At 36.4% G+C, this 25,902-nt stretch overlaps 1 protein-coding gene across 8 annotated transcripts in view; it reads right to left on the bottom strand.

Annotated features, from left to right (window-relative positions):
- The window catches only part of LOC136038733 (exopolyphosphatase PRUNE1-like), a 66,576-nt gene extending 47,183 nt beyond the window's left edge, over positions 1–19,393 (bottom strand). Inside the window, exons 1-4 of one of the 8 annotated variants that reach the window (XM_065722080.1) lie at positions 19,237–19,392; positions 14,396–14,470; positions 6,540–6,714; positions 4,150–4,379 (exon numbers count right to left, since the gene is read on the bottom strand). In XM_065722080.1, coding sequence (XP_065578152.1) covers positions 4,150–4,373 — 224 coding nt within the window. In that variant the 5' untranslated portion in view covers positions 4,374–4,379; positions 6,540–6,714; positions 14,396–14,470; positions 19,237–19,392. Of the gene's footprint in view, positions 1–4,149; positions 4,380–5,621; positions 5,640–6,539; positions 6,715–13,941; positions 13,961–14,395; positions 14,471–19,236 lie in introns of those variants that run through there. The other 7 variants (XM_065722081.1, XM_065722079.1, XM_065722083.1 and 4 more) reach the window with 7 other exon arrangements.
- Positions 19,394–25,902: the final 6,509 nt, after the last annotated feature.

Genomic DNA, 25,902 nt, shown 5'->3' with positions numbered 1-25,902 from the left:
CACAGCTACGCATGCTCCTCCTCCATCCCAATCTATTCAAAGCATCCCTCTTTACACCCTCCCAAGAAGTTCCCATTTCCTTTAAATCTTTCTTTATGACATCTTCCCATCCCAGACGAGGACGATCTACTTTCCGTTTAGCCCTAGACGGTTGGCCAAAAAGGAAGATCTTCGGCAATATGTCATCCTTCATCCGCAGAACGTGCCCTAGCCATCTCAACATTTCTTTCGTTACAGCCCTGCAAACCGAGATTGAGCCACATTTTTTGTACAATCTACTGTTTGAAATAAAGTCAGGAACCGTAGGCAATTTCTTTTGGAAAAGATCTATTAAATCTTCATTCACATTTCGGAGCGCCCATGCTTCAGAGCCATATTTGACCACTGTCGTCACTGTATCTTCCAATATTTTAATCTTTGTTTGCAGACATATCTTCCTATTCTTCCAAACTCTTTTTTAACTATAAAAAAACACCCTGAGCCTTTTTAAGCTACTTTAAACCTACTTTTAACATCTTAACTGCTCCCACCATCTTTACTAATGATGCTACCAAGGTAAAAAATGTAAGAAAGCAGAAAAGACCTATGGTGAAAATCTATCCAAAATAATTGCCTCAGACTCCCATAAGTTTCATAAGCCAATTCGAGAATTAACAAGGCCTCAACGCTCCACGACTTTCCACAAAAGGACGGAAAAGAGAATACACGTCACTGCAAATGATCTAAATGAGTGGTTCTCAGAAATTTGCAGATCTAACCCGAGAGCTGAAACAAGAACTCTTTGCCTCGATGTTGCTGAAATTCCTGTAATACTGTCTCTATATGTCTTCAAGGTCCTAGAAAAAATTTCTACACGTAAATCAACCCACCCAGCGGATCTGCCACCAACTCTGTTCAAAGAAAATGCCATTTACTTATCAGAACCCATTGCTTGTATCATTAACCAGTCCATTGTCACAGGAACGTTTCCAGAGCCACTGAAGGAGGCGGTCGTTATCCCCGTCCCGAAAGTCATGAACCCCAAAGAACTGGGCGATCTGCGACCAATTTCTCTAACTCCATTATTATCAAAAGTTTATGAAACTTTCTTAAGCAAATGGCTACTACAAGGACTCGGCGAAATAATAGACCCACGATAATACGGCTTCCAACAGGGGTGAAGTACAAACCACTACCTTGTAAAATTTTTTGAAACAATGGTAGCCCACCTTGAAACTAATGAGGCATTTGTTGAACTTTTACAAGCAGATGTCAGGAAGGCCTTTGATACCTCTAGCCATGAGGAAATATTAAAATGTATGGAAGGTTTTCACCCTTTTTTAATCAAGATAGTTGAAAGTTTCCTATCAGAACGAAAACAGAAAACCAAATACAAAAACGAGCTGTCAAATACAACGACCCGAACTTGTGGTATACCTCAGGGAACTAAGCTAGCCCCTACCCTATTCTTGTTACTTTGCAACATGATAGCTACGTGGCACAACGATCGCGCGAAGTTCGCAGGCGACTTAACAACGATAGTTCTACAGAAGCAGAACGAAACCCTAGACCTACAGGAAATGATAACGAGACTGGAGCGATATTTTTCAGCAAAAAAACTCACCATAAATAGAACGAAATCAGAAATAATGAGGATTTTATTTTTAAAGTATAGGGTAGATTTACCTGAAGTGGGTATACCAGTAGTTCAGAAAATGAGAATTCTGGGTGTCATTTTTAACGATAGATTGACATGGGACGACCATATAAATCATTTAATTTCCCAAATTATCCCTCTACTAAGGTCTTTTGCAAAATTACGCCGGTTTAATCTAAGCAAAGATGCAATGGTTACTTACTACAAAACTCACATGAGACCAATTCTAGAATATGCCTGCCCAGTCTGGCACGCTGGTCTCACAAAAGATCAAACTAACAAATTTGAGGGAATACAGAAGCGTGCATTGCGAGTGATTTTGGGGGATACACTCTTACCTTATGAAGAATATCTTGGTCTGTCAGGTCTAACAACGCTTGAAACAAGAAGGCACGAACTTCTAATGGGCTTTGGACACGGCCTTCTCTGGTCACAGAAGTATCGCGATATCCTACCACCGAATATTACACAAAACAAGCACTAAACCCGGCACCGCAACAAGCTACAGTCATACAAACCCGGAGCAACACAGCGATACAGGAAATCATTCCGTCAATATTTCACCACTCGTTTCAATTTATAGTTTTATATATTGCGATTATTTATTTTGATATTCCGCTTATTTGTCAAAAAAAAGGGGTAAGTGAAGCTTCCCACCTATTCAATCTTTTCGTTACCCAACGTCACCTTTCATCTTCACTTATTCCTAGCCTTCGTGATTTAGTCTTCTTAACATTAATTTTCAAACCTATTCTAGCACCCTAAACTCGCAAAACCTCAAAACCTCTATTTTGTTTACACTTTCATCCACGATGCTGTTCTCCTTTCCTGTGCTCCTTAAGACAAAGTCCATCAAAATGGTCCACATAAAGGGGGGATAGAACACAACCTTGCTTTACTCCTGATTTAATATAAAACCAGCTGCTAACCTCATTTCTTACCATAACCGCAGCAGTATTATTCTCGTACACAGCAATAAGCACTTTAATGTATTTTTCTGGTATACTATATAAGGATAAGACCTTTGCTAAAGCTCTTCTATCAACAGAATCGAACGCTTGCTCATAATCTACAAAATGAGGATCAAAGGTGTTTGACAACCAAGCAACTTCTCAATTATTAGGCTAAGAGTGAAAATTTGGTCGACACATCATCTGCCCTTTCTAAAACCGCATTGTTTGTCCATCAAGGACGCCGTAATCGCTGTTACGTGTGTCAGAATGCATACTAACGGTAAAATCCCAGCTGTAGGCAAAGTTGATGGAAAATCCACCATTACTGAAGATATAAGATTATATAAAAGTTCAAGCTGAAATCTTTCATTATGATAACGTTATACGGACGAGTTCACATTGTCTCCACAAGCTCATAAAGAATCTAAGGAAATAAGAGAATGATCCACTAGGGGGTAAGTAGACATAGCCTCGAAGAACGTCCTTCTCTTGAGATTTAACACTAATAAATAAGGATTCAGAGATCTCTTCCTGGGTCCTAGATAGATTACTTTTGACAGTATGTGGAAAGCAGTTGGATGTATACAAGACCAAACGGTCTCATGCCATCCTCTACCAATTCAGTTACTCGATCCTATACCAGTTCAGACCCAGCAGCGTTTCATTAATAGTATCTAGAAAGGTTTCACAAATAAGCCAGAAGACCCGAGAGTCATATAACTTACTCCTCATCAATCACTATTTTCAGGTTTTTCAGTATTAAGATTGCCACAGGTCAATGTTTTGGGGGTAATAATTGACTATGAAACTTTGCCCACTTCTGACAATGAGGGGCTTGTAATTTTTCTGGTTTGTGTAGCCTACCTATTATGGCTTCCAACTTACATCTGAGACTAAAAATATTCATTTTATCTCTACCATAGAGAGTGACTTGTAGGGAACAATATTGTAGTATGTTGATTTCTGGTGCAGATTTGAGGCAAAAAAAAACCCTTTTTCAGATTCAAATTACCCTTACTATCAAATAAATTTAAAAAATGATAGACTTTAAACTTTGGGGCAAAGTAATATAACATTAACTTGTATACACGGTGCCTTTTTTTTTTTTTTACATTGACTGGGTGTCAGAAAATAGAGCATAAAGTCGGTTTGCTTTGAAGCATTATGTTTTGAAACCGTCTTTGAGGAAATTGCTATCTACTTTCATTAAAGTGAGCTTGTTTGTGATATTAAACAAAGCCCCTCCCCCATTCTAAGGATCTCACCAATGTTTTGTTGTATAACCAAGTTCACTAGCAAAAGTTAAAATAAAAACATAAATAATATTTTCATGTCTTTACTTGTTCTTTTACTTGTCTTTTCAAAAATTCTCTTTAGATTTTCATTGTTGTCTGCAAATTTGTTATCCTAACAAATTTGTTGCCTGCACTGTTATCATGATGCCAAAATGATGATCGAGGTGAGAAATTTTAAATAAGAAATATACCCAAAAGATATGCATCCTTTGTTAAGATATTATTAAAACAAAGAATTTTCAGAATGAAGCAATAGACTGTTTACCGAAAGAAAAACTCTTCCTTCCTTATGAACAGCTTATCAAAAAGATACTTTACTTCTGTCTTCAAGTGAAAGTCACTAGATGGTATATTCAATACTGGCTTGATTAATTCGTCTGATGTTTTTGACCTTTCAACAAACTTGCTGTACACATAGGAACTAACAGCTGAATCAAGGTCGCAAGCTTCACTGCCAAGAATTACTGTTACCTGCTTACAATTATCCATTTGCACCTGCAAAAAAAGTGTTGAGAATATTCAAATAAAAATAAAACTATAAGAATGAGTGACTCATGATAAAAAAAAGTAATAAAAAGTCCCAAACAATGTGATCACTGTGCCTGTACTGGCAATCTGTGAGTGAAACATAGTTGCCTACAGGTCCAACCCTTGAAAGGGGGGATTTTTATGTTAACATATTACAAAACTATAATCTTTTAAAATAACTGATTAAATAGGGCAGAGCCTGCTTTATATACCAGCTACCTAAATTAACTTTTCCCTCAGGGGAAAGGCCGTTGAAAGGAGGAGAGACGACCGAGGCAAGCTGCCCGGGCACTGTGGCTGGGGAGCACAGCTGGGGCTTCCGAGACATTTTTGTTTATGTTTGAGCCTAGAAGGGAGTGACGTAATTAATTTTCACCAGGGTGCCACCAACCCGAGGAACAGCCCTGCTTAAGGCTCAGTTTGAGGGCTGGTGCAGTTTCTGAATTTTATATTAAGCGTCGAGTGCACTGTCACCAAAGAGATCTTTGCGGCTTGGTCTCAATTGCTGCTCAAAACTTCCCACGATAACAGTAAGATCAGATTTTAACCCTAAGACTATACATTACACTGTTTAGAATACACTACCTGAGTTGGTTTAGCTATGTCACTTGCCTTGTACCTTTATAAATAAACGATAAAATTTGTTTGGATTGTAAATTTGTCTTTCCTTTCGTGTTATTTGTCATTTTTAAAACTTTCATTATGGCTTTTACAGCTCACCCTCAATTTTTCGCACACTGGGTAGGAATTATCATCTTTCCCTGCTTTTGTCTCCCTCTCCTGCTTTGACCATTCTCTTTCAATCACCTATGGCTCTTACCACCCTCTTCACAATTCGGGCCCTATTTCTTTGGTAAGTGGTTAAATGCCGAACATTGGTTTAATATTTAAAATTTAAAAGAATCAAGACAAAAATTGCTACTTTCCACAAAATACTAAATAATGAATATATATAGTTTTCCAATAAACCTACCTCAATCAACTCACAAAAACAATAATTAGGAATAAACTAAAGCTTTTCAGAAACGATAAACTGGATGAAGCTAATTCAAAAGGAAAAATTTTAAAAAAAAGAAGAAATTCATAAACCTGCTCGACCCTCCTACAAAAATAAGATTGAACAATTGTTTAGTAATGAACCAAGAAATTGGTATTCAGAGGTCAAAAAATTGTTTGGCAGGCGACTTGACCAGCTTAATTTCAACCTACCTGAGTCTTCTTAAGCTGCTGTCAACAACTTCAACAGGTTCCTCACTTCCACTGTTCAAAGCCTTCCAGCATGATCTTATCCAGAATGCAAATTTTTGACCAATCTGATAAAATTGTGGTTTTACTCAAGGTTCTATGAATTAAATTTTTCATTCTGTCTATTAATTCATCCTCTAGCCAGTTTTAAGTGCATTGTTGGTTTTAGGTTTTTTCTATGGTATTGTCTTGTTTTTTTGTTTTTGAAACATTGATTTCGCTTCTCTGGGCTTACAATAAATCCGTATCAAAAGAAGCTCTTCTTTGGTTTACTGCAGTAATTTTACTCAAGTTAATATCTAAATAAGTAATTCTTCTCCTTGTCTAATAGATCTAGACCTTGTTTTCCTTTTAGGCAAGTCATGTATAAATATCAAAATTTTAAGTAATACTGTGGATTTTCCAAGAATATGGTTACACAATATAATCAAAACCTAAATGGTAAATCCAATTTAATTCACCTTAAAATAAATATCCAAAGCACAAAAGCGCCTAAATTATGGGAGAAACCGAACATAAACTGAAATTCAAAACGAAAATTGTTTTAAATTTGTAGGTTGTATTTTTTAGTAGAGCTTATATGCTATTCTTTTTGCAGGCTAAAACTAGCCCAAATCTTGATAAAGTGTAGGCTTTATTGTTGTCACCAATACTGAGAAGTGTGAGCAATACTGCTCTAGCTGCCACCAATACTGGAAGGTGTGAGGCCACAATCTACCAAAATAGGTAAATATGGGTACCACACTTCAATATAGGCTAAGAACTCATTATTGTGAATCAAAATCTTTCCTACTCTTTTGTTATTACAGTGTTTCTTTCAAAAAGGCCCATAGGCTGGGGTGTTACAGTTTTTCCTAACTGAAAATGAATGCATATAATTACCTTGATTGGTATCACTGTATAACTAATGCTCTTCTGAAGGAAAAACAGCAATAAACAAGAGAGCAGTACTATTCAATTCCCCAATTGACATTCATTCAAAGCACAACTCTGCTACTCTGAAAGAGCAATCCCTTCTCCTAATGGCATCTGATATAATGCTAGGCTGTATACAAACCTAAACAAAAACATAACTATTTAAATTTCTACTTTATAACTTGCAGCAACTTTCTATTATTTGAAGTTCTGTTTTCGTTAGATCTTCAAATTGTTTTTCAATAAAGTAATTGTTTACTGTTTGTAACATATTTTACAACAGCACAACACTTTTCTTTGCTGCTTACAACTGTGTTTCTGTAGAAAACGTTACCATTATAAACGTTGCCAGGAAGCATAGATATTAATTCAGATTTTGAGCCATATACTGAAAAAGTGCAGATATCTGTCCTCCTACCCTGTGGTCCATTTTATTGTCAGTTGCATGTATAGAAGCCCCAGCTCCCCCAGCTTTGATTGCTTCCTACTTGCTATTAATACTACAATTAACATTAAAATGAAGCAACAAGAAAATTTGATTATTGTTGGGGATTATAACCTCTCACATATTCAATGGGTCTGCAGATGTGGATGCTCTGAAAATGATTCAATAAAACTATTCCTGGACTGCCTATCTAATCGTTCTTGTACTGGGCGGTTAGCTTGATCTTCTAAAAGCAAATGACCAAGAGTCTATAGTAATCATTGAGCCTCTACCACCATTTGGAGCCAGTGACCTCACTGTGACAAGTTGTAGTTTTAGACTGTATCTCTAAATACTATATTTTACAAAAGGTGCACACTGATTACAGTCTAATTTGTCAGGAGCTGCCTCAATGGGATTAGTCTTTTGCTGAGAACACATATGTGAAAGAGTCATGGATAATTACACAAAAAAAAATTGTTTAAAGTCATTGAAAATCACTCTTCCAAAAATTAGAAAAGGAAACCAAAAACTCTTCTATATAATTACACAAGAAATTAAAAAGGCTAGCAATAGGGAAAAGAAAAACTGGAAGCTGTACACAAACAGTAAACATCAGGAGAATCAGTGGCAGCTGCAACAAAAACCAACCCTAAGAAATTTTGGAGGTATACACATTCAAGTGAGCCTGAAAGACACTCTGTCACTCAACTTGTACAAAATGGCTCTAAAACCTGCAGCCCAAGAGAGATGAAGTACCCCTGGGTATTAAAGGAGACATATGCTGGAATAACTCATCCTCTCACTGATCGAAAAGTCCCTATACACAAAATCTATCCCACAAGATTGGAAGGACGCTTTCATTACACGTGTTCATAAAAAGGGCAGCAGAGATCATGCCAGCAAGTATTAGCCAATGAGTCTCACCTCAGGAGTGGGAAAACTTCTTGAAGGTATAGGAAACTCAGCTATTGTAGAATACCTAAGAGTGAACAAACTATTTTCACCTAGCCAACATGGCTTGCATCCCAGTCAATCCATAGACAGAAACCTGATTCAGCAGGTCACAAAATTTGCGGATGTTAGATCTCTAGTTGATATAACATCATTAAACTTATCAAAAGTCACAGTGTGTCAGTAGATTAATTCTTAACTCCATGCATCATGCCTTCATGATAAAGTTATAAATTGGATTATGCAATTTCTTACCAAAAAAAGTAATTGGTAAAAGTTTTTGGGGATGGTAGACCAACTTTCCTCTGAGAAGCAGCTCTAGTAGAAAGTTGGGTATTCCAGCAAACTGTTTTGGACCCAACACTACTTACCATCTATATCAATGATGCATCTTCAGGCATAGGGAATAATATTTTGTTACATGTGGATGATTCCCAAATAATCAGTCGAATTCATGACCCCCCCCCCTTTTTTTGATGCCCTTTTCATCTTAATGCTCTTAGCCTTACAAGTAGTTGCAATTACAGTAGCAATAGGAGTAGTTTAGTACCAGTAAAAGTAGTGGTGGTAGTAGTATTTGTAGCAGCATAGGCATATTACCTTTTAGTCATTCGATCTTCCCCTATAAGCATTCTCTGAAAGTTCTAACTTAATACCCAAATCCATTCTTGAGATATGTCCTTTTGACAATCTGCATGCATATCGTAGGTTTTGATTTAGTTCACATTTCCCTTTAATATTCTCTCAAATTTTCACCTTCATACACTTAGCCTTAATAGTACTAGCACCATAATAGAAATGGTAGTATTAGAAAAGTATTAGCAGTAGTAACAGTAGTAACAGCAGTCTCAATAGCAGTAGTAGCATGTACCTATCGCCTTTTGGTCAGTTGAACATCCCCCTCATGATACCTTAGAAGTTTCACCTTGATATGGTAAACTGTTCCAAAATTATTGCTGATGTATCCTTTTGACCTCCTTTTGAAACCCTTTTCATCTTAATACTCTTAGCCTTACAAGAAGTTGCAATTGAATTAGTTTGGTAGCAGTAGTAGTGGTAGCAGCATTAGTAGTAGCACGCACATATTACCTTTTGGTCAATTGATCTTCCCCTTTAAGCATTTTCTGAAAGTTCCAACTTAATGCCCAAACCTATTCTTGAGATATGCCCTTTTTACAATCTGCATGCACATAGTGTGTTTTGATTAAGTTCAACTTTCCCCTCAATATTCTCTCAAATTTTCACCTTTATACACTCGGCCTTAATAGCACTAGCATCATATTAGCAGTGGTAGTAGCAGAAGTATTGTTGTATCAGCAGCAGTAGTAACAGCACAGCACCAGTATTAATAGCAGTAGTAGCATGTACATTGCCTATTGGTCGGTTGTGCATCTCCCTCTTGATACCCTGGAAGTTTCATCCTGGTATGGTAGGCTGTTCCAAAAATGTTGCTGATGTGCTCTTTTGACGTCCTTTCCATTTTAATACTCTTAGCCTTACAAGTAGTTGAAATTGAAGTAGTTTAGTAGCAGTAGTAGTGGTATTAGTAGTAGCAGTAACAGGAGTAGCAGCATTAGTAGCATGCACATATGTTATTTTGGTCAATTGAACTACCCCTTTAAGCATTCTCTGAAAATACCAACTTAATACACAAATCCATTCATTAGATACGTTCTTTTGAAAATTATTCCCTTTTGGTCAATTGTATCTCCCCCTTTAAGCATTCCTGAAAGTACCAACTTAATACCAAAATCTATTCTTTAGACACGTCCTTTTGATAATATGCATGCACATAGTGTGTTTTGGTTTATTTCAAATTTCTCCTCAATATTCTATCAGATTTTCACCTTCACATGCTTAGAATCAATAGCACTAGCTTCATAGTATTAGCAGGAGCAGTAGCAGTAGTATCAGTGTTGTAGTGGTAGTAACAGTAGTAGCAGTAGAATTAATAGGAGTAATAGCATATACATATTGCCTTTTGGTAAACTGAATATTCCCCTCATGACGCTGCAGAATTTTTATCTTGATACAGTAAGCCAATCATGTGCATACAATCTGTATTTACATAGTATGTTTTGATTTAGTTCAACTTTCCCTGCACCATTTCATCAGACATTCATTCCAATATCCTCAGTATTGGTAGTACTCGCTATAGAAGCAGTAGTTTTAGCAGTAGTAGCACGCACATATTGCTCTTTAAGTCAATTGATCATCTCCCTTATCATTTCCTGAAAGTTCCCAATTGATATTCTAAGTCACTCCTGAGCTACCTACTTTTGGCAACCCATATGCACATGATGTGTTCTGATCTAGTTCAACACTCCCCTCAACATTCTCTGAAAGGGTCATTTGAATGCCCTTCACCTTTCTCAACAACATATACTATATATGCTGAAAAGGAGCAAATTCAAGGGAATGTGTTGTCAAGTTTGGTGAGGATGATGTTGTTTTGTCAGATTCTATTGTTTATTTAGAAATGCCTATTGGGTCAAGTATGGTCTTTACACATGCCCTACAGATAAGTCAGTTTGGAGAAGAGGCAAGAAAAACAAATGGTGTTTGATAACCATATATATATATATATATATATATATATATATATATATATATATATATATATATATATATATTACTGAGGGATTCATGCCTTGCTTTACAATGCTTTGGCTATGCCAATTTTTTAGCTATTTCTCCATTTTTGAAATATTTTTTTTCAAAAGTGATAAAAGTCAGCTGTATTCAGATTATCATGAATATGCAAAATTTCTGCTTGATTTATGACTGTGGACAAAGAGTGTTGACTGTTCAGTGTTACTGACTCCATTGCGCCTCTCATTAAGTGTCAAACAAGATTCTTAAAGCCAGTTGAATCTAGTAGCCTTGCCATTGTGATTTGTCTTTAAGTTGCTGTGTGTTTTTATATAGTACCTCAGTTTTTGTTCATCCTTGTTTATTTATTTACTCCATTTGTGGTCTTGTACTGTTTTCCATGGGCAGTAAAATTACCTATCTATCTATACGTAAACAATGGACGAATTGCCTAACTTAAAGCATTGCCATAAGGGCTGTGAGGTGGTGGATTGACAACCCCAAAGACGATGTTACTGGACATTTCAACTATGCTGAACGAAAAAGCCATCTCAAGATTTTGATTGGATGTGTTTTGGGAAATATTGAGCACGGGGCTGGGTGGTTGGTTGCCCTCCAATCACATTTGAGCATTAATAAGGGCACTAGAATTCGCAATGTCAATAAAACTTTACATGCTCCCAGGGCATAAGTAACAGCTTTTGCCCCTGTCTTGGGGGGGGGGGGTGTCAACATGTATGCTTTGTAATATGAACTTTAGAATATTCTGAACAAAATGGCTATCTGGAAATTTTGATTTTATGCATTTGTGGAAAAGAGGGTGTGAGGAGGGAGGCTAGTTGCCCCCTGACCCCTTTGAATCTTAAAAAGGGAACTAGAACTTTCGATTTTTAGTCAAACAACTTTTCTACACAGCTCACACAACCACCCTTCAATAAAGCCTTTTAGGCCCTGGGGGAATAGCTTACAACCCTTGGCCCCAGGCCCTGGGAGGCTGTGTCAACCCCTGAGGCATTGTTATATGATCTTTGCACTATTTTGAACAAAATGGCTATCTCAAAATTTCAATAAAATGTAATTGGGAATAGAGGGCGTGGGGGAAGTTTCTAGGTGTTCACCAATCACTTCAGAGTCTTAAGAGGGGAACTAGAACTTTCAATTTCCAATCAAATGATTTCTTTTTTAAGTTTCTATGACAACTCCCTCTAAACAAAGTACCTTGATCCAAAAAATATTACATTGTGCCCACATTGCTCTTTGCTAAGGCAGTGCTATTGCACTGCCTATTATACCGAAAATTAGCACTTTTCATTATCTACCCCTAATTGGTGCCCTTGGCACCAATGAACCTGATTCACCCCTGATCAGATCATTGAACCTGAACCTGGCAGATTTACTGATGTTGTCAAGTGCACATGCCTAATGACACACTGACACTTTTATTTTGTTATAATGTTCAGTGAGTTGCAACAAAAATTTTACTGACAATACTGCACCATGTTGAAACAACTTTCAAATTAAGGTTGAAAGCTTTAAGTAACACAAATTAACACTAATTACTCCCAGGAAAATTACCACGATCATGGCTTTGCATAAATTTTCATTTAGTCTACATTTAATGCCTAAACAACTCAATAAAAGTGAAAGAAGCAAAGAAATTTTTCTATCAGTCAAAAGCCTGCCTGAACTGGTGTTGTGGTTTGTCTTCATTGATGGATAATGATCCTTCATTTTTATGTATTAACATGTATAAGGAATATATCACTAATAATGCTTATATGAGCACCATTCTATTTTTTTTATTTACCTCAGATTTGAAACAAATCGTGTTTACAGACATGATCTTTTATAATGGTCTTGTAAAGAAAGTACAGCAGCTGCTATATGTAGTATGTTATTTAGTTACTAGACGTGCTTACGCTTATATTGTAATTGCTTATTTCTTGCTTGTGTAGGCGCTATTATTAATTGCTTATGCTTGCTTATTTTGTAGGTGCTTGGGTCTAAATAAATTGATTATCTGAACATATTGCTTCCAATTTCTGCATGGAAAGCGTCACACCACTATCACTAAACTGGGAGACGAGAAATCTTGAAGTTGAATGGACAAAGTTTGAAGAGCATACAAGACTGGTGCTTATTGGCCCACTAGCTGAAAATACGAGAAAATACAGTATGCTTACATGGATGGGTGAAAAGGGTAGAGACATGTATAAGACCCAAGAGTTTTGAGAAATCAAGAAGGACAGAGTAGAGTCATGTCTGGAAAAATTAAGAGACCAATGTGCACCAAAAAATATCAAAGTGTTTACAAGATATATATTCCAAAACAGAAATCAGCAAGAGGGAGAGACATTAGATAGTTATATTACAGATCTAAAACTATAAGCAAAGCCATGTGAATACAGAGAAAGCAAAGAAATGATCAGAGACAAAATTATATGTGATATTTTGAACTCCAAAATACGTGAAAAATTCCTTGCTGAAGGAGATTCCTTAACACTAGAAAAGACTGTAAATATATGTAAGATGGATGAAACGACCCAAGCCCAAATGAAAACATTTGAAGAAAAATCTGACAAAAACCAAATATAAAATAAACAAGAAATAAATGCAATCACAAGAAGAAACTTCAAAACAAATGAAGCCAGCTTGTCAGGAAAACAATTCATGAACAAAGGAATTGGAACAGCAACTGCTTCAACTGTGGACAAAATTTTACAAAAGGTGATATGAATATATACCCAGTAAAAGGTAAAACACGTGCAAAGTGCAAAAAAATCAATCAGTTTGCTAAAGTTTGCTGTATTAAAACAATGAATGCAATCATTACAGCAGAAACTCCCACACGCACTGAAGAAAACTTACTATACAAAATAACCAAAGAAGGAAACAGAGACAAAATTTTTGCTCTACTATTACTAAATGCACAGATAAGCCTTGAATTTAAAAACGATTCAGGAGTGCAAGTTAACACCATTCCCTGCCATACATAGCTAAAAATGAATCCAGTGCCACAGATTCAACCACCTTCCAAAACCTCACAAGTTACAATGGATCAAGAATCCCAACCATTGGTACCAGCTTCCTATTATAGAAATACGAGTCTGAAGTCAAAATGCACAAATTTTATGCAATAGAAGATAATTCTGTGGTCATTCTAGAGTTGCAGACCTCGAAAGAAATGAACCTAATCAAAATAATTCTGAACATAGAAAAAAACACAGTTGAAAATCTACTAAACAAATACCAAGATTTTTTTAATGGGATTGGACAGATGGAAGGTACCTGTAAAGGTAGGTGGTACTTGTAAGACATGTGGAAGGTACATATAAGACTATGTATAGATCCAGTTGACTTAAATAAAGCAATACAAAGACCTTACTACACCATACCTACTTTTTATTGTGTGATAGCCAATCTCTCAGGTGCTACCATCTTTTCTAAGCTTCACGCCAGCTCTGGATATTGGTCAATGTTTTATCAAAAAAAAGCTTCATTTCTAACAACATTTAGTACCATCTATGGACGATATAGATCTCATACCCTCTCAGGATGAGCTCCAGGAAAAAAATAGAAGAGATTTTGAGGGTCTAGAAGGAGTAAAATTATTAGTGCATGACATCCTGATTTACGCCAATACACCTAAAGATCACAGTAAGAGACTAGAACTACTATTAGAAAGAGTTAGACAAAAAGGAATACATTTTAACAAAAACAAATACGAATTTGCAGTAAATTCTGTGGGCTATTTTGGTCACATAATCAGCAACACTGGAATACAATCCGATCCCCCCAAAATACAAGCTATTATTGAAATGCCATCACCCTCAACCAAAGAAGAATTACAAACCTTGCTAGGGATGCTAAGCTTCCTTTCAGGATATATACCCAATCTTGCCACAAAAATAGCCCTTTCAGAGACCTGCTAAAATATGAAATAGTCATTTGGAGACAACCCTATGAATCAAGCTTAAAAGAAATTAAACAGACTATCATATCAAACCTTGTATGATATGATGTAAAATGACCTGGTATCTCTGATAATGTAGCAAGTAGATTGTTTTTTTTATATAACAAATGTACAAGGTAAATATATATTCCAGAATTGAGCCTTGGGCTGTTATTGAGAGAGTAAAGTTTTTTTTGTAAATTAATAATACTATGCATCTTTATAAAATAGTCAAAACAAGCTGTGAGTTAATAAAGCCAGCACTTAAATATAACAAATAGCATGATTGCAATAAGTAAAAATATTCAACTTTCACTCTAAACAAAAATTCTAATCCTTACAGTATTGACCAAAATAATGAGGGATTTGTGAAGACAGTGAAAAATAAAGTTGTATAATCTATTCAAATATTTTGGCTATATTCAACAGTCATATCAGCAAAATGCAATATAAAACAAATAAAGAGAAAAAAACTTTCTCAAAAAATCACATAGTCTTAGCCAAACCTAGGTAAAGTGAAGAAGCCTGGATTCTTTCAAAGGAAATTATTTTATGATTTTAATTAAGAAATTTGCGTTACTGATGCGATTTTTTTTTAGTAAGTTTTGTTTTCTTTTTATCTGTTTTATATAGTATTTTGCTGATGATGCCTGTTGGATATATAGCCAAAATATTTTCACAGATTATATAACTTCATTAATCACTGTCTTCACAAACTCCTCATTATCCTCTCTTTTGTTTTGCAAAGTATTGACAGGGTGGAAGCAAAATGTACATTAGTCCCCTCTCTCCTAGCAAAAAATGTAGGTCCAGCTTTATATTCATTGCATACCAATGTAAGCAAGGTGATGTATTAAGGATGCACCATTTTTGTTCTACAAGGATATCATTCCAAACCTTTTCTATACAGATAGTCCCTCAAAAACAAGAGAACCCCTGCCCTGGTGACACACAAGAAACATGCTGATACTAGGCTGCATAACAGTTTTTCTTGAATCTACGTGGTTGGGCTACAGAACAGCCTTAATCAGAACAGTCCCACCCCCAAGTAGTGAAGCCTTCAAGTTATTTGTTGACAGAGATTAGTGATATAAGCCATGGCTCTCAGTTTGGGATGTACCCAATGAGCTGAGTCACCATCATTAGTAACTGGTGTCTAAAGGATTTGTCCTGATTGCTGTCAAGTGTGACCTAAGATAGTCTAGGCCTTTTCTTCATTATAAATGGTATCTTTTCCGAGCAATAAAATTTGTTATATAATTGCTATAGTTGTTCTGGAAAAGTTTCATTATGGGCTTACTATACATGGCAGTAGGCTACTAAAAGATGTTGGCTAGGCCTATTAAATGGTAACCTTATCACATTTGATAGTAATTAATCATTTCTTATTGAATATATGATTTTAAAATAATTTATTCATTGTCAAATGATGGGCTATGCTTTTGGATAAGGGTTATATTAATGGACTATTCAGGTAGCTATGAAATAAACTTACCTCTATAGTTAGATTTGCATCCTGAATCCCAATTGAACATGAATTTATGTTGGAAATGAACTTTACTCCCAATCCTATCAGGAGCAACCCTGGCAAGATTCAATTTTAGGGGGAGATGGATAAATTTTCTGAGGGATGGTAGTACTGATTAAAAAGAATAATTTTTTTTTGAATATAAGGTACATTCTTCACTGAGACAACCTTGTATATATGTAATTTTAAGCTGTTCCTGACCCATGGCATTCCCAGCATAAGATTTCACTCTTCTAAGGGTAGACAAAGAAAGCTTGCACATAGCCATAGTGATGGGAATTGTTGCATCAATCTTCAAAAATTGGTGTAGAGTGAAGAAATTGTTCTTATCACATTCTTCCAAGCACATTATGAAACATTTTAGTGCCATGTTTCCTAGCTGTATCCACATTCTCCTCCATAAAGCCAACTCAGCTTGCAAGCTACCCCTATAGCTGTCTGCATATACATACCAAATATTAGTCAGAGTATCTGATACATCCTTTATTTTTGTTCATTAAGGGAAATACAGTGCTGAGGAAGTAGGTATTGCAGGGACTCCAGCAACTTTCCATGACTAAGGAATCTATGATGCAGCTGTTGCAGTCCACTAACAGGATAAACACCAAAAGTTGGCAATACCTTTCAGGACCCTCTTGTCCTCTTCCATTATTATCCCTCTATGTTTGGTGCTAGAGCTCATAGGGGCACGCTAATGCTGATTTCAGCATCTTGACACAGCTCAGCTACTTTAGTAAAAAGTGGGTGACATGTAGCTTCACCCCTTTCTCTCATTTAGAAAGTATTCAAGATCTATAGTATCTGATTGCAAAGATGTCAGCAAATTTGTGATGGATTAAAACTTTACTGACAGTGACCATAGCTGCAACAAAACTGCATCTCTCAATAGCAGATAGCAAAGAATAAACTTTGCTTGAAGATTCAAAATCTAAATTAAATTTAAACTAGGTGGTAGCCTGCCTGTGTTCCCAACTGCATTTTCATAAAAGATATTATTGTGTGGAGATCATTACAATGTACCTACTTGTTGTGCATACATTATTGTATATCAACTGGATTAAAACCCAACATGAATTGGGTTAGTTTTTAAGATAGTCTTGTTTTGAATTTTATTTCATAAAAATAACAAAAATATTCACTTTTTATCTTCATCACAATAAGAATTGCTGGGTACATTATCTTTTTGTATTAGTCAAGATCTATAAGAATATACAAATTTCCCAAATTTCAGGGGGGGGGGAGTGGATCCCTGTTATCCCCCTGGGTTTGCCCCTGAGCCCTATATATACCAATTCAAAGTAGAATAAAAAAAAAAAACAGTTTCTAATTGAGCAAACTTATGTAAAACTAAATCCTTGTAACTTGTTATCAAAAAGGAAGTAAGAAGAATTTTACATATCAAAGAATAGATAAAAATCTAAACTATGTATCAATATGGTTATTATTAAATTTATTTAAGATCAAGCACTGAAATTACTAGTTTATTGACTTACCTACAAGGACATTTTTTGGAAATATCCATTATCCTACTCTGACATATAAATTATTTCAGTGTTTCATTTTTATTCACATACTAACAGAAAGCTGATTTTCTTCTGATTCTAAGAGGTAACTTTTATTTTCTAATATTTATTCTATAAATCACAAATATTAAATATGATTTTTTATTTTTTAATTGCTTGTCAAAACAGAGACCCCATTTTAAATTAAGGTAAAATTCTAGTTAATTGACTTCTTGCTATTTTGGAAAGGGTTTAGGTTAGGAAAATGAAACTTTCAGGGATGAATCTACAGACTAAAGTATGTCCCAGGAAGGTGTCTTGAAGCAACTACCTCCACTCCTTCTCCCTCTAGAGGGCCCTGACCTTTAAAAAAATGTGTGTTATAAAAGTGAAACCTTGCAAAATAGATCTTCTGCTTAATTGAAGTACAACAAAATTGTTTTCAGCATCATAACTTTGCTTAAATCCATTTTATAAGGTTTTAAAGATATGCAAATACATTTCCTAAATTTTGAAAAAAAAATATTGATATAGCTCAAAATTCTACTCAAATAACAGGAATTTACATTTTCAGAACTAAAGGCAGAGAAAAAGCAACTAGTAACTGAAAATTAAGGTAAAATGTTATTTTGTCAAAATTTCAAGAGGTATAGACCTGTCATTTAGGCAAATTTTAGGGCATTCTAGAGGGAGAAGGAGTGGAGGTAGGTACTTCAAAATACCTTCCCAGGACATACTTCAGCCTGTAGACTCATCCCCAAAAGTTTTGTTTTCCTAACCTAAACCCTTTCCAAGATAGGTAGAAGTCCATTAACTAGAATTTTACCTAAATTAATGATGGAAAATTATTGGTGAAAATTCCACCAAGAAGGCAGGGCTCTTGTTACTAATTTCTCATTGTGTCATGCTGTAGTAATATAGGGGTGGTCCAAAAACCTATCCCTATTTCTCCAGAATGCTAAAGAAAAGTGGTCTTTGCAATAAGAGGTCTTTTGCCCTATATATTTGCCAATTATGTGGGGTGAAGGCAGAGTTCAAACTTAGCTCAATAGTTAGAATTGCATCCTATATCCAAATTTGACATTCACTCAGATCAGAGATGAGCTTTAAATCCCAACCTCTAATGTGAAAATATACACCCTGAATTGGAATATACCCTTAAGTGGTATACATGGGACTGGGATTAAAGATCATTTCCAACACAAGTACATGTTAAATTTGGATTCAGGATGCAATTCTGAACTAAAGAGATAAGATTATTCCTTAGCTACATGAATAGCCTTTTAATATAAACCTTGTCCATGTTTTCAACTAGGCCTATGTATTTAATAGGCCTGCATTTCTAGAGCAAAAAAGGCCTAAGGAATTAGATGTCACTTCAGATCCATTTGAAAGATTTAATTTAAATTTGCAAGTGAAACAATTATAACATTGGAAATAGTATAAAAAAGGCATTGAAAAACCTTATATGTTCACCCTGCCTCTATGTAGCCTAAATAAGAAAATATCTCCAAATTTAAATTAAGAAAAAAGTAGGTCAGCCAAAAATCAGCAATTTTTCTACATAGCCTGGATTTATATCCGCACATTGCAAGGGAGTGTTCAACAATCAAGATAACCTAACAGTTCTAGTGCTCGAATGCAAAGCCTCAGTTACTTGACTAGCCTATAAGTAGCCTACCAAAAAAAGAATTTAACGTTTCAAATTCAACCTATGACAATAAAGTTCAGATGAGTTTGCACAAGTCGTTTCTTCTAGTAAACTCGGCTCGTTTCTCTTCAAGATACGCTTTGAATCCCTCTGTGTGTTTTAACACTTTCTCAAGGTGGTTTTCTTTTTGAACATTTTGCTGTGAGCAAGGACAGCGTTTCTAAGGATTTCCATTTAAGCTGTCAGCTTTCCTTGATATTCAACTTATTGCTGAATTTTTACAGACAACCACTGACTGGAAAATTGCCTAAAGTCATTCAAGTGTTTAAGAAAGATTGAAAGAACCTTTCTGGAAATTATCAGCAAGGATGCAGATATCAACATTTTTTAAGGTTCTTGAAATAATAGTCAATTCTGCAGTTATCTTGCACGGCTAACGGTAAGGCTTTCGTTCAGGAAGATCTATTAATACCAATCTTCTTGAAGCGCATGACCACCTCACTAAGTTATTCGATACAAAGCTGTCTACTGACACGGTTCTGCTTGACTTTTCTAAAACTCCGTAAAAAAAAAAAAGACATAAAAGGTTTGTAAGACGGGCAGAAATGTGCCATCAAAATTTTATTCGGCATGCGAAAACTTTTTACCCAGCAAGAATAGCTAAATTGAAACTCCCAGCACTTTTATATAGAAAAAGTAGATGTGATACCATTCTAACCCACAAGCTAATGAAGCCTAACACACTTCCAGGTCTATTTCCTATTTTGATCCTAATTTAAGAACCAGATGTCAACAGCCGAACCTGTAAAGTAGTTTACCCTAATTAGAGTCCGCTATCATTTCTGTTATTCAAGAATCGTCAACGATTGGAATAAACTCACAGAGACAAAGTTACTGCTGAATCTGCTGACATATTCAAACGAAGGCTGGATGCTGAGTGGTTCACGAGGTAGTGAACCACTCCCTCGAACCAACCGTACCTAGTCACTAAACGAAAATGCAAACAACTTCAATCATCAGCTCTGGAGCATCACAAGGAAAAATCTTTAGATTGCTCCAAACTACAATTTAAGGTAATTTAGGACATTAGTTTGATTGTATTTCCAAAACTCCTGATGCAATGTAAAGTGAGTGCTTAGTCATATTTGAAGGACCATAGAAACTTTTCGAAGGTTGCTGGATGTCAACTAGTGCATTCTTGGTCCCAAACGCACTCCTTACTATAGGCAATATTCATGTCACATTTGCATATGCTTTATAAGAAATCGAGATGATCCTCAGAACTTGAATTTTTCGACTATTCTCATAATTATCTACCCTTTTGAACAAGCTAATAAATAAGAACTTGAGGACTCCATCTACAAACTACCAGAATCTGCGTTTTGAATTTGAGCAACATCACAGCCAAATCAGAAGCAGCGCTTTTGTGCAACCTATTGTAAAAAGAAATTTGCCTCGCGTCAGCTATCTTTTATTTATTTTTTTTTCTCTCGTCAAGTTTTATGGTAGGGATGGTCACAAAAACTTTGTAGAGGAGTCCTTCATTTTGAAATTGGAAGTTCTAATACCATTGAGAGTAATTATAGATTAGCCAACCCCTTTTCCGCACTTTTTATTGCTGCCCCAATCTCATGGTCCCTATAATATCAAGTAAAAATCGTTATTTAGCCATGTTATTGAAAATTCAACAAATATGCCTTCTAGGATGAAAAGACCCCACAGTTTCTGGGGCAAGGGCCATAAACTTTGGAAATTACCATTTGTTTACAGGGATGTGTTACAATGATAAAAGGGGTCATGTTTGATTTCGAGTGGCAAATTGGATCAAAACTTTCAGACATTGCTCCCTGAGTTCCCTTTTTGGGGAGGGACCAGTTATTCAGAGGTCTGGAAATGGGTCAATAAGTTTGTTATGCATAGCTAGTAAAAAACTTACGGCCGTAAGTCCCTCAGCAAAAAAGAAACTATTATAAAAAAAAAATTGGGGCCAAAATCATAAAAAAAAGATTTTCATCTGATCTGGTCGAAAATCAACTCCTTAAGTATGGGAGCTAAAAAGACGAAAAAGGAGAATGAAAAAAATTGGCCCCTTCGAAAGTAGGGCCGAATAAATGGCCAAAAATCTTTTTTCGGGAACAGCTTGAAGCATAAAACTCTAAGTACTTAGGCTAATAGGACCTTCCTATATAAAAAACAATTTTAGCTTTGGGCGCAATCGCAGCAAAAAAGTCGGCAAAAGGACGAAAACTGTTTTGTAGTTGGGTCGTAGGCATTCCAAGTATAAATGTAAAAAAAGCCCAAAAAACTACTTTTCCCACGCGGCTTGAAATTTTCAACAATCGTTGCATAGGGCAAGGGGATCAAATATTTTGCTGGGAAATGGGAGATTGGCTTAAAAATTTCAATTTGTTTGAAACTTTCAAGTATTTTTGTCAGACCTAAAAGGATTACACCTTATTGTTGGAAAGGGGCGGGCGTTAAGGAGCCTGGAAACGGGCAACAAACATCTTTTTGTCCCTGATCAGTTTGAAACTTGCAGCCATAAATCTGCAAATCAGGAGGAATCTAATATAAAAAACACAGTTTGGGGTATAGTCCCTCCGAAAAAAAAACAATTTTTTGCTTATCAGCTTAAAACTTGCATAGGCCGTAAGGACTCCAATTAGCAGGGAAAAAGCAGAAAAAGATATTGGTTCTTCTGGAAAGGGGTCAGAAAACTATTTTTCCCAACGGCTTGAACTTGACTTCTGTAAGTTCCTGGATTAAGGGAACCTTACCCAAGAAAATGACTCAGATTATGGGCTTACACCTGCTTAAAAATGGTCAGAGTTAGGTTTTCCGATATGCTTTAAAGTTACGTGCAGACTGGGCCAAGAAAACTTTCTAATGAAGAGGACAAAAATAGGTTGCATGGATTTGGGACATCGCAAAATAGGATCAATATTTTTCTGTCTTTCTTATAGTCTACCACTCGACATACCATACCTTATATATAGTGAAATGTGGCTAACTAGGGTCTAGTTTAGAGTTTCTTAAATGAAAACTATATAATATGAAAGCAATATAAGACACTATAATTATCCGTTGGTGCAATAATAGCGTAGGTTCAAGCTGCGGTATTCGCAACTTACAATGGTGCAAAACTGAAATATTCCCAACTCTGAGTCCAAAGTCTTACTTACTCAAAATAGACATAAACTACGTTCTTGGGAAAGAACTTAGTCGAAAGGAAACATAATTTATAAAGACCACATTGCAAAACTATTTCCGGCTGCATCGATTCGTAACGTCTCAAAACGAGCTTAAAAATAGTTTCGTCTCTGATAGGCTTGAAACTTATAAGGCGTGGAGTGATTTATTCGATCATAGGTAGCGCAATAGTGCTGCCTAAGTATAGAGCGACGCGGGCTCAATGTATTATTTATTTATTTTTTAGACCAAGGCTTTTTGCATAGAAGGATTTGTCGTAGAAACTTCGAAAGGAACTCATTTATTGGAAATTGCAAGTCCTAATACCCTTTTTGACAGTCGAAAGTAATTGGAGGACAGCCAGCCACCCACCCAAACACCCATTATTTTCCCAAACACATCCAATCAAAATTTTGAGATAGCCGTTTCGTTCAATGTAGTTGAAAGGTCCAGTAATTATGTCTTTGAGGATGACTCCCCCCCGCAGTCCTCAGAGCTAGGGTTGTAAGTTATGCCCCGGGGGTATATAAGGTTTTATTGAGAGGGTGGCCGTATAAACTTCGGAAGGAGCTCATTGCATGGGAAATCAGAAGTTCTAGTTCCCTTTTTAAGAGTAAAAGTGATCGAGGGACAACTAGCCCTCCCCCCTCATGTCCAGTTTTCCCCAAATGTATCCGAAAGAAGTTTGTAGATAGCCATTTGCTCAAAAACAGTCCAAGGATCACATAACCAGGCCTTTGGGTTTAACACAACGCCCAGTGTCTGGGGACAAGGGTTGTAAGCTATGCCCCAGGTGCATATAAGGTTTTTATGGAAGATGTGGATCTGTGAACATCAGAGGAGGCTCATTTGATTGGAAATTTAAATGTCTAGCTCCCTTTTAAGAGTTAAAAGTGATGGAGAGAAAGTAGCCCCCTCTTCCCTCTGACTTCCTCTTTTCCCTAAATATATCCGATCGAAATTTTGAGACAGCCATTTTATTCACAATAGTCCAAAGAGCAGGTAACAATGCCTTTAGGCTGAACACAGCCGCCCAGAGCCAACGGGAAAAGGTTGAAAGTTAAACCCCAGGGCTTATAAGGTTCTTATAGAACGATTGATTGCATAAACTTTGGATCAGATGGGGCCCATTTGGTTGGAAGTTCTAGTGCCCTTTGTGAAGAGTCAAAGGTGAATGGAAGGCAGCCAGCCCCTCTTCCGCAAGCCAATCATTCCCCAAACCACATCACATCAAAATTTTGAGGGAGCTACTTTGTTCAGCAATGTTGAAAGGACCAGGAATTTGTCTCTGGGTATGTCAACCTTCCTACAGTCCTCAGGGCAAGGACTGTAATTTAGGCAATTCGTTCATTATTTACACATAGTATATGTTATTGACAAAGGAATGCATGTTTGAACTGTATTTTCCAAAAGGAAGAAGGGCATTCAGGCGAGCCTTTCAGAGAATGTTGGGGGGAGTGTTGAACAAAGTCAAAAGCCGTTATGTGTACACGGATGGTTAAAAGGGCTTAACTCAGGAACGTCTGGGTATATTAATTTAGAGCTTTCAAGAAATGACAAGAGAGATGGTCAAAAAGGCAATGTCTGCTGCACGCTACCACTACTACTGCTGTTACCACTACTACTACCACACTACTCCATTTACAATATTGAGGGAAATTTGAACTAAATCAAAAGAGGTTATGTGCATGTACACTGTCAAAAGAGCGTATCTCAAGAATTAATTTGGTTATTGAGTTGAAACTTTCTGTGAATGCTAAAAGGGGATAATCATCTGACCAAAATGTAATACATACACGCTACTACTAATACTACTATCAATGCTACATTTACTGCTACTACTACTACTACTTCTATTGCAGTTGCTTGTAAAGACAAAACATTAATACCACCGCTGCTAATAGTACTACCACTATCACTATTAATACTACTGCTAGAGAGAAAGAGAGAGAGAGAGAGAAAGAGAGAAAGAGAGAGAGAGATTAGTACATTTAAAAACTATCGTAGTTAGCTAAATTCAGTTTTTTTTTTTTTTTTTTTTTTTTTACAAAATCTTACAATTAAACAAAAATCACACACTACGGCTCAGCATTGAAGATCGATGTGAAGAAAGGCACAAATGAGTTGGTGTATCGATTAGTTCGTACTTTAGGGGGTAGACGTTTATTTTATAACCGAGTTTGACTATAGGGAGGGGCTTGTTCGGGTAGTAGTGATCGGTGGCTCGTATTGGCTACGACGGATTTTCCAAATTGCAGAATCAGGTGTTCAAGCCGGACTTTATGTGGAGATATATTAAGTTTCGTGAGGGCTTGATCATAGGGTATGTCACGGCTTCATAGCATAATCTTTGTTGCTCTTTTCTGGGCGGAGTCTATGTAGCGTAATAGGTACTCCGTGCGGATAGCAGATAGATCCCACACCGGGCACGCGTACTCGAGTAACGAGCGAGCATAACACATGTAGGCCTAGAGAAGACTTTCAGTATCACACCCAAAACGCCTCATTTTGGTAAGCTTGCATTAGCCTTGTGGACGGTTGAATTAATATGAGCACTGAAACTACAGTAGTGAAAGATACTCCTAAGATTTTCATTTCGTTCACAATCGGGAAAGGGATTAGAGGCATATCTATATTCCACTTAAGAGGGTAGAAACGAATTATCTTCGACTTGGCTACGTTGATGGTAAGGTAATGACTTGAGCATTCGGTCTTGAGCTGATCAAATAACTGGTCTGAAAACTGCTTTGTTATGCAGTTTAAAAACTTTGCTTTTTATAATTTGAACGGTACCAAAATAATAGCTCATAATGACACAGCAAAAGACATGACGCATCGACATATACAATACAGTCCAACGTGTGCAATGCAACTCTAAAATACGCCTTTTCATGAGTACATCTCAAACAGTATTCACAGCCTGTATAAATACTTCTACTTTTACTGAAATCACTATTTTTATTTAATTTTGAAATCCTCTAGAGAGGTAGACAGTCAAACCTGCTTGAAGCGCCTAGACTAAGTTTTCAAATTTGTCAAATAAAAGTTCACTCAGTTTTCGCTTTGCCTTAGAATTTGACAGCAAATTCGGATTTGATGCAACAATCTTCAAAATCTTCCCAGTACAGGACAGATATAGCCTTGAGAACTATATGTATGAACGGTATGAGCAGCGAGAACGTAGTATTGAGTATCGGTATGAACTATATGTATTACAGATTATTATTGAGATTATTGAGTAATCGGTATCATACCGATTATTGAGTAATCGCTATGAACTATATGTATGAACGGTATGAGCAGCGAGAACGGTGTATTGAGAACGGTATGAGCAGCGAGAGCTTTATAATGATTTTCCGCTCACTATTTTCTTTGCAGGTCCTTCTAGTTGAATTCCAATCTCATAAGTCAGCTCTTTTAAGCCATTATAGGACCAATCGCATTCACAAAATTCGTTGAATACCATTTAATACACAGCCTGGTCGCATGTGACAATGGTGTAACATAGTCATAGTTCTCTGGCAGTTTTCTGGAAAGT

Source organism: Artemia franciscana, chromosome 18 (assembly GCF_032884065.1).
Source record: "Artemia franciscana chromosome 18, ASM3288406v1, whole genome shotgun sequence".
In the NCBI taxonomy this organism is placed as follows: Eukaryota; Metazoa; Arthropoda; class Branchiopoda; order Anostraca; family Artemiidae; genus Artemia; species Artemia franciscana.
Note: the sequence above shows the minus strand (reverse complement) of the source record. Positions and strands in the feature narration are given on the sequence as shown.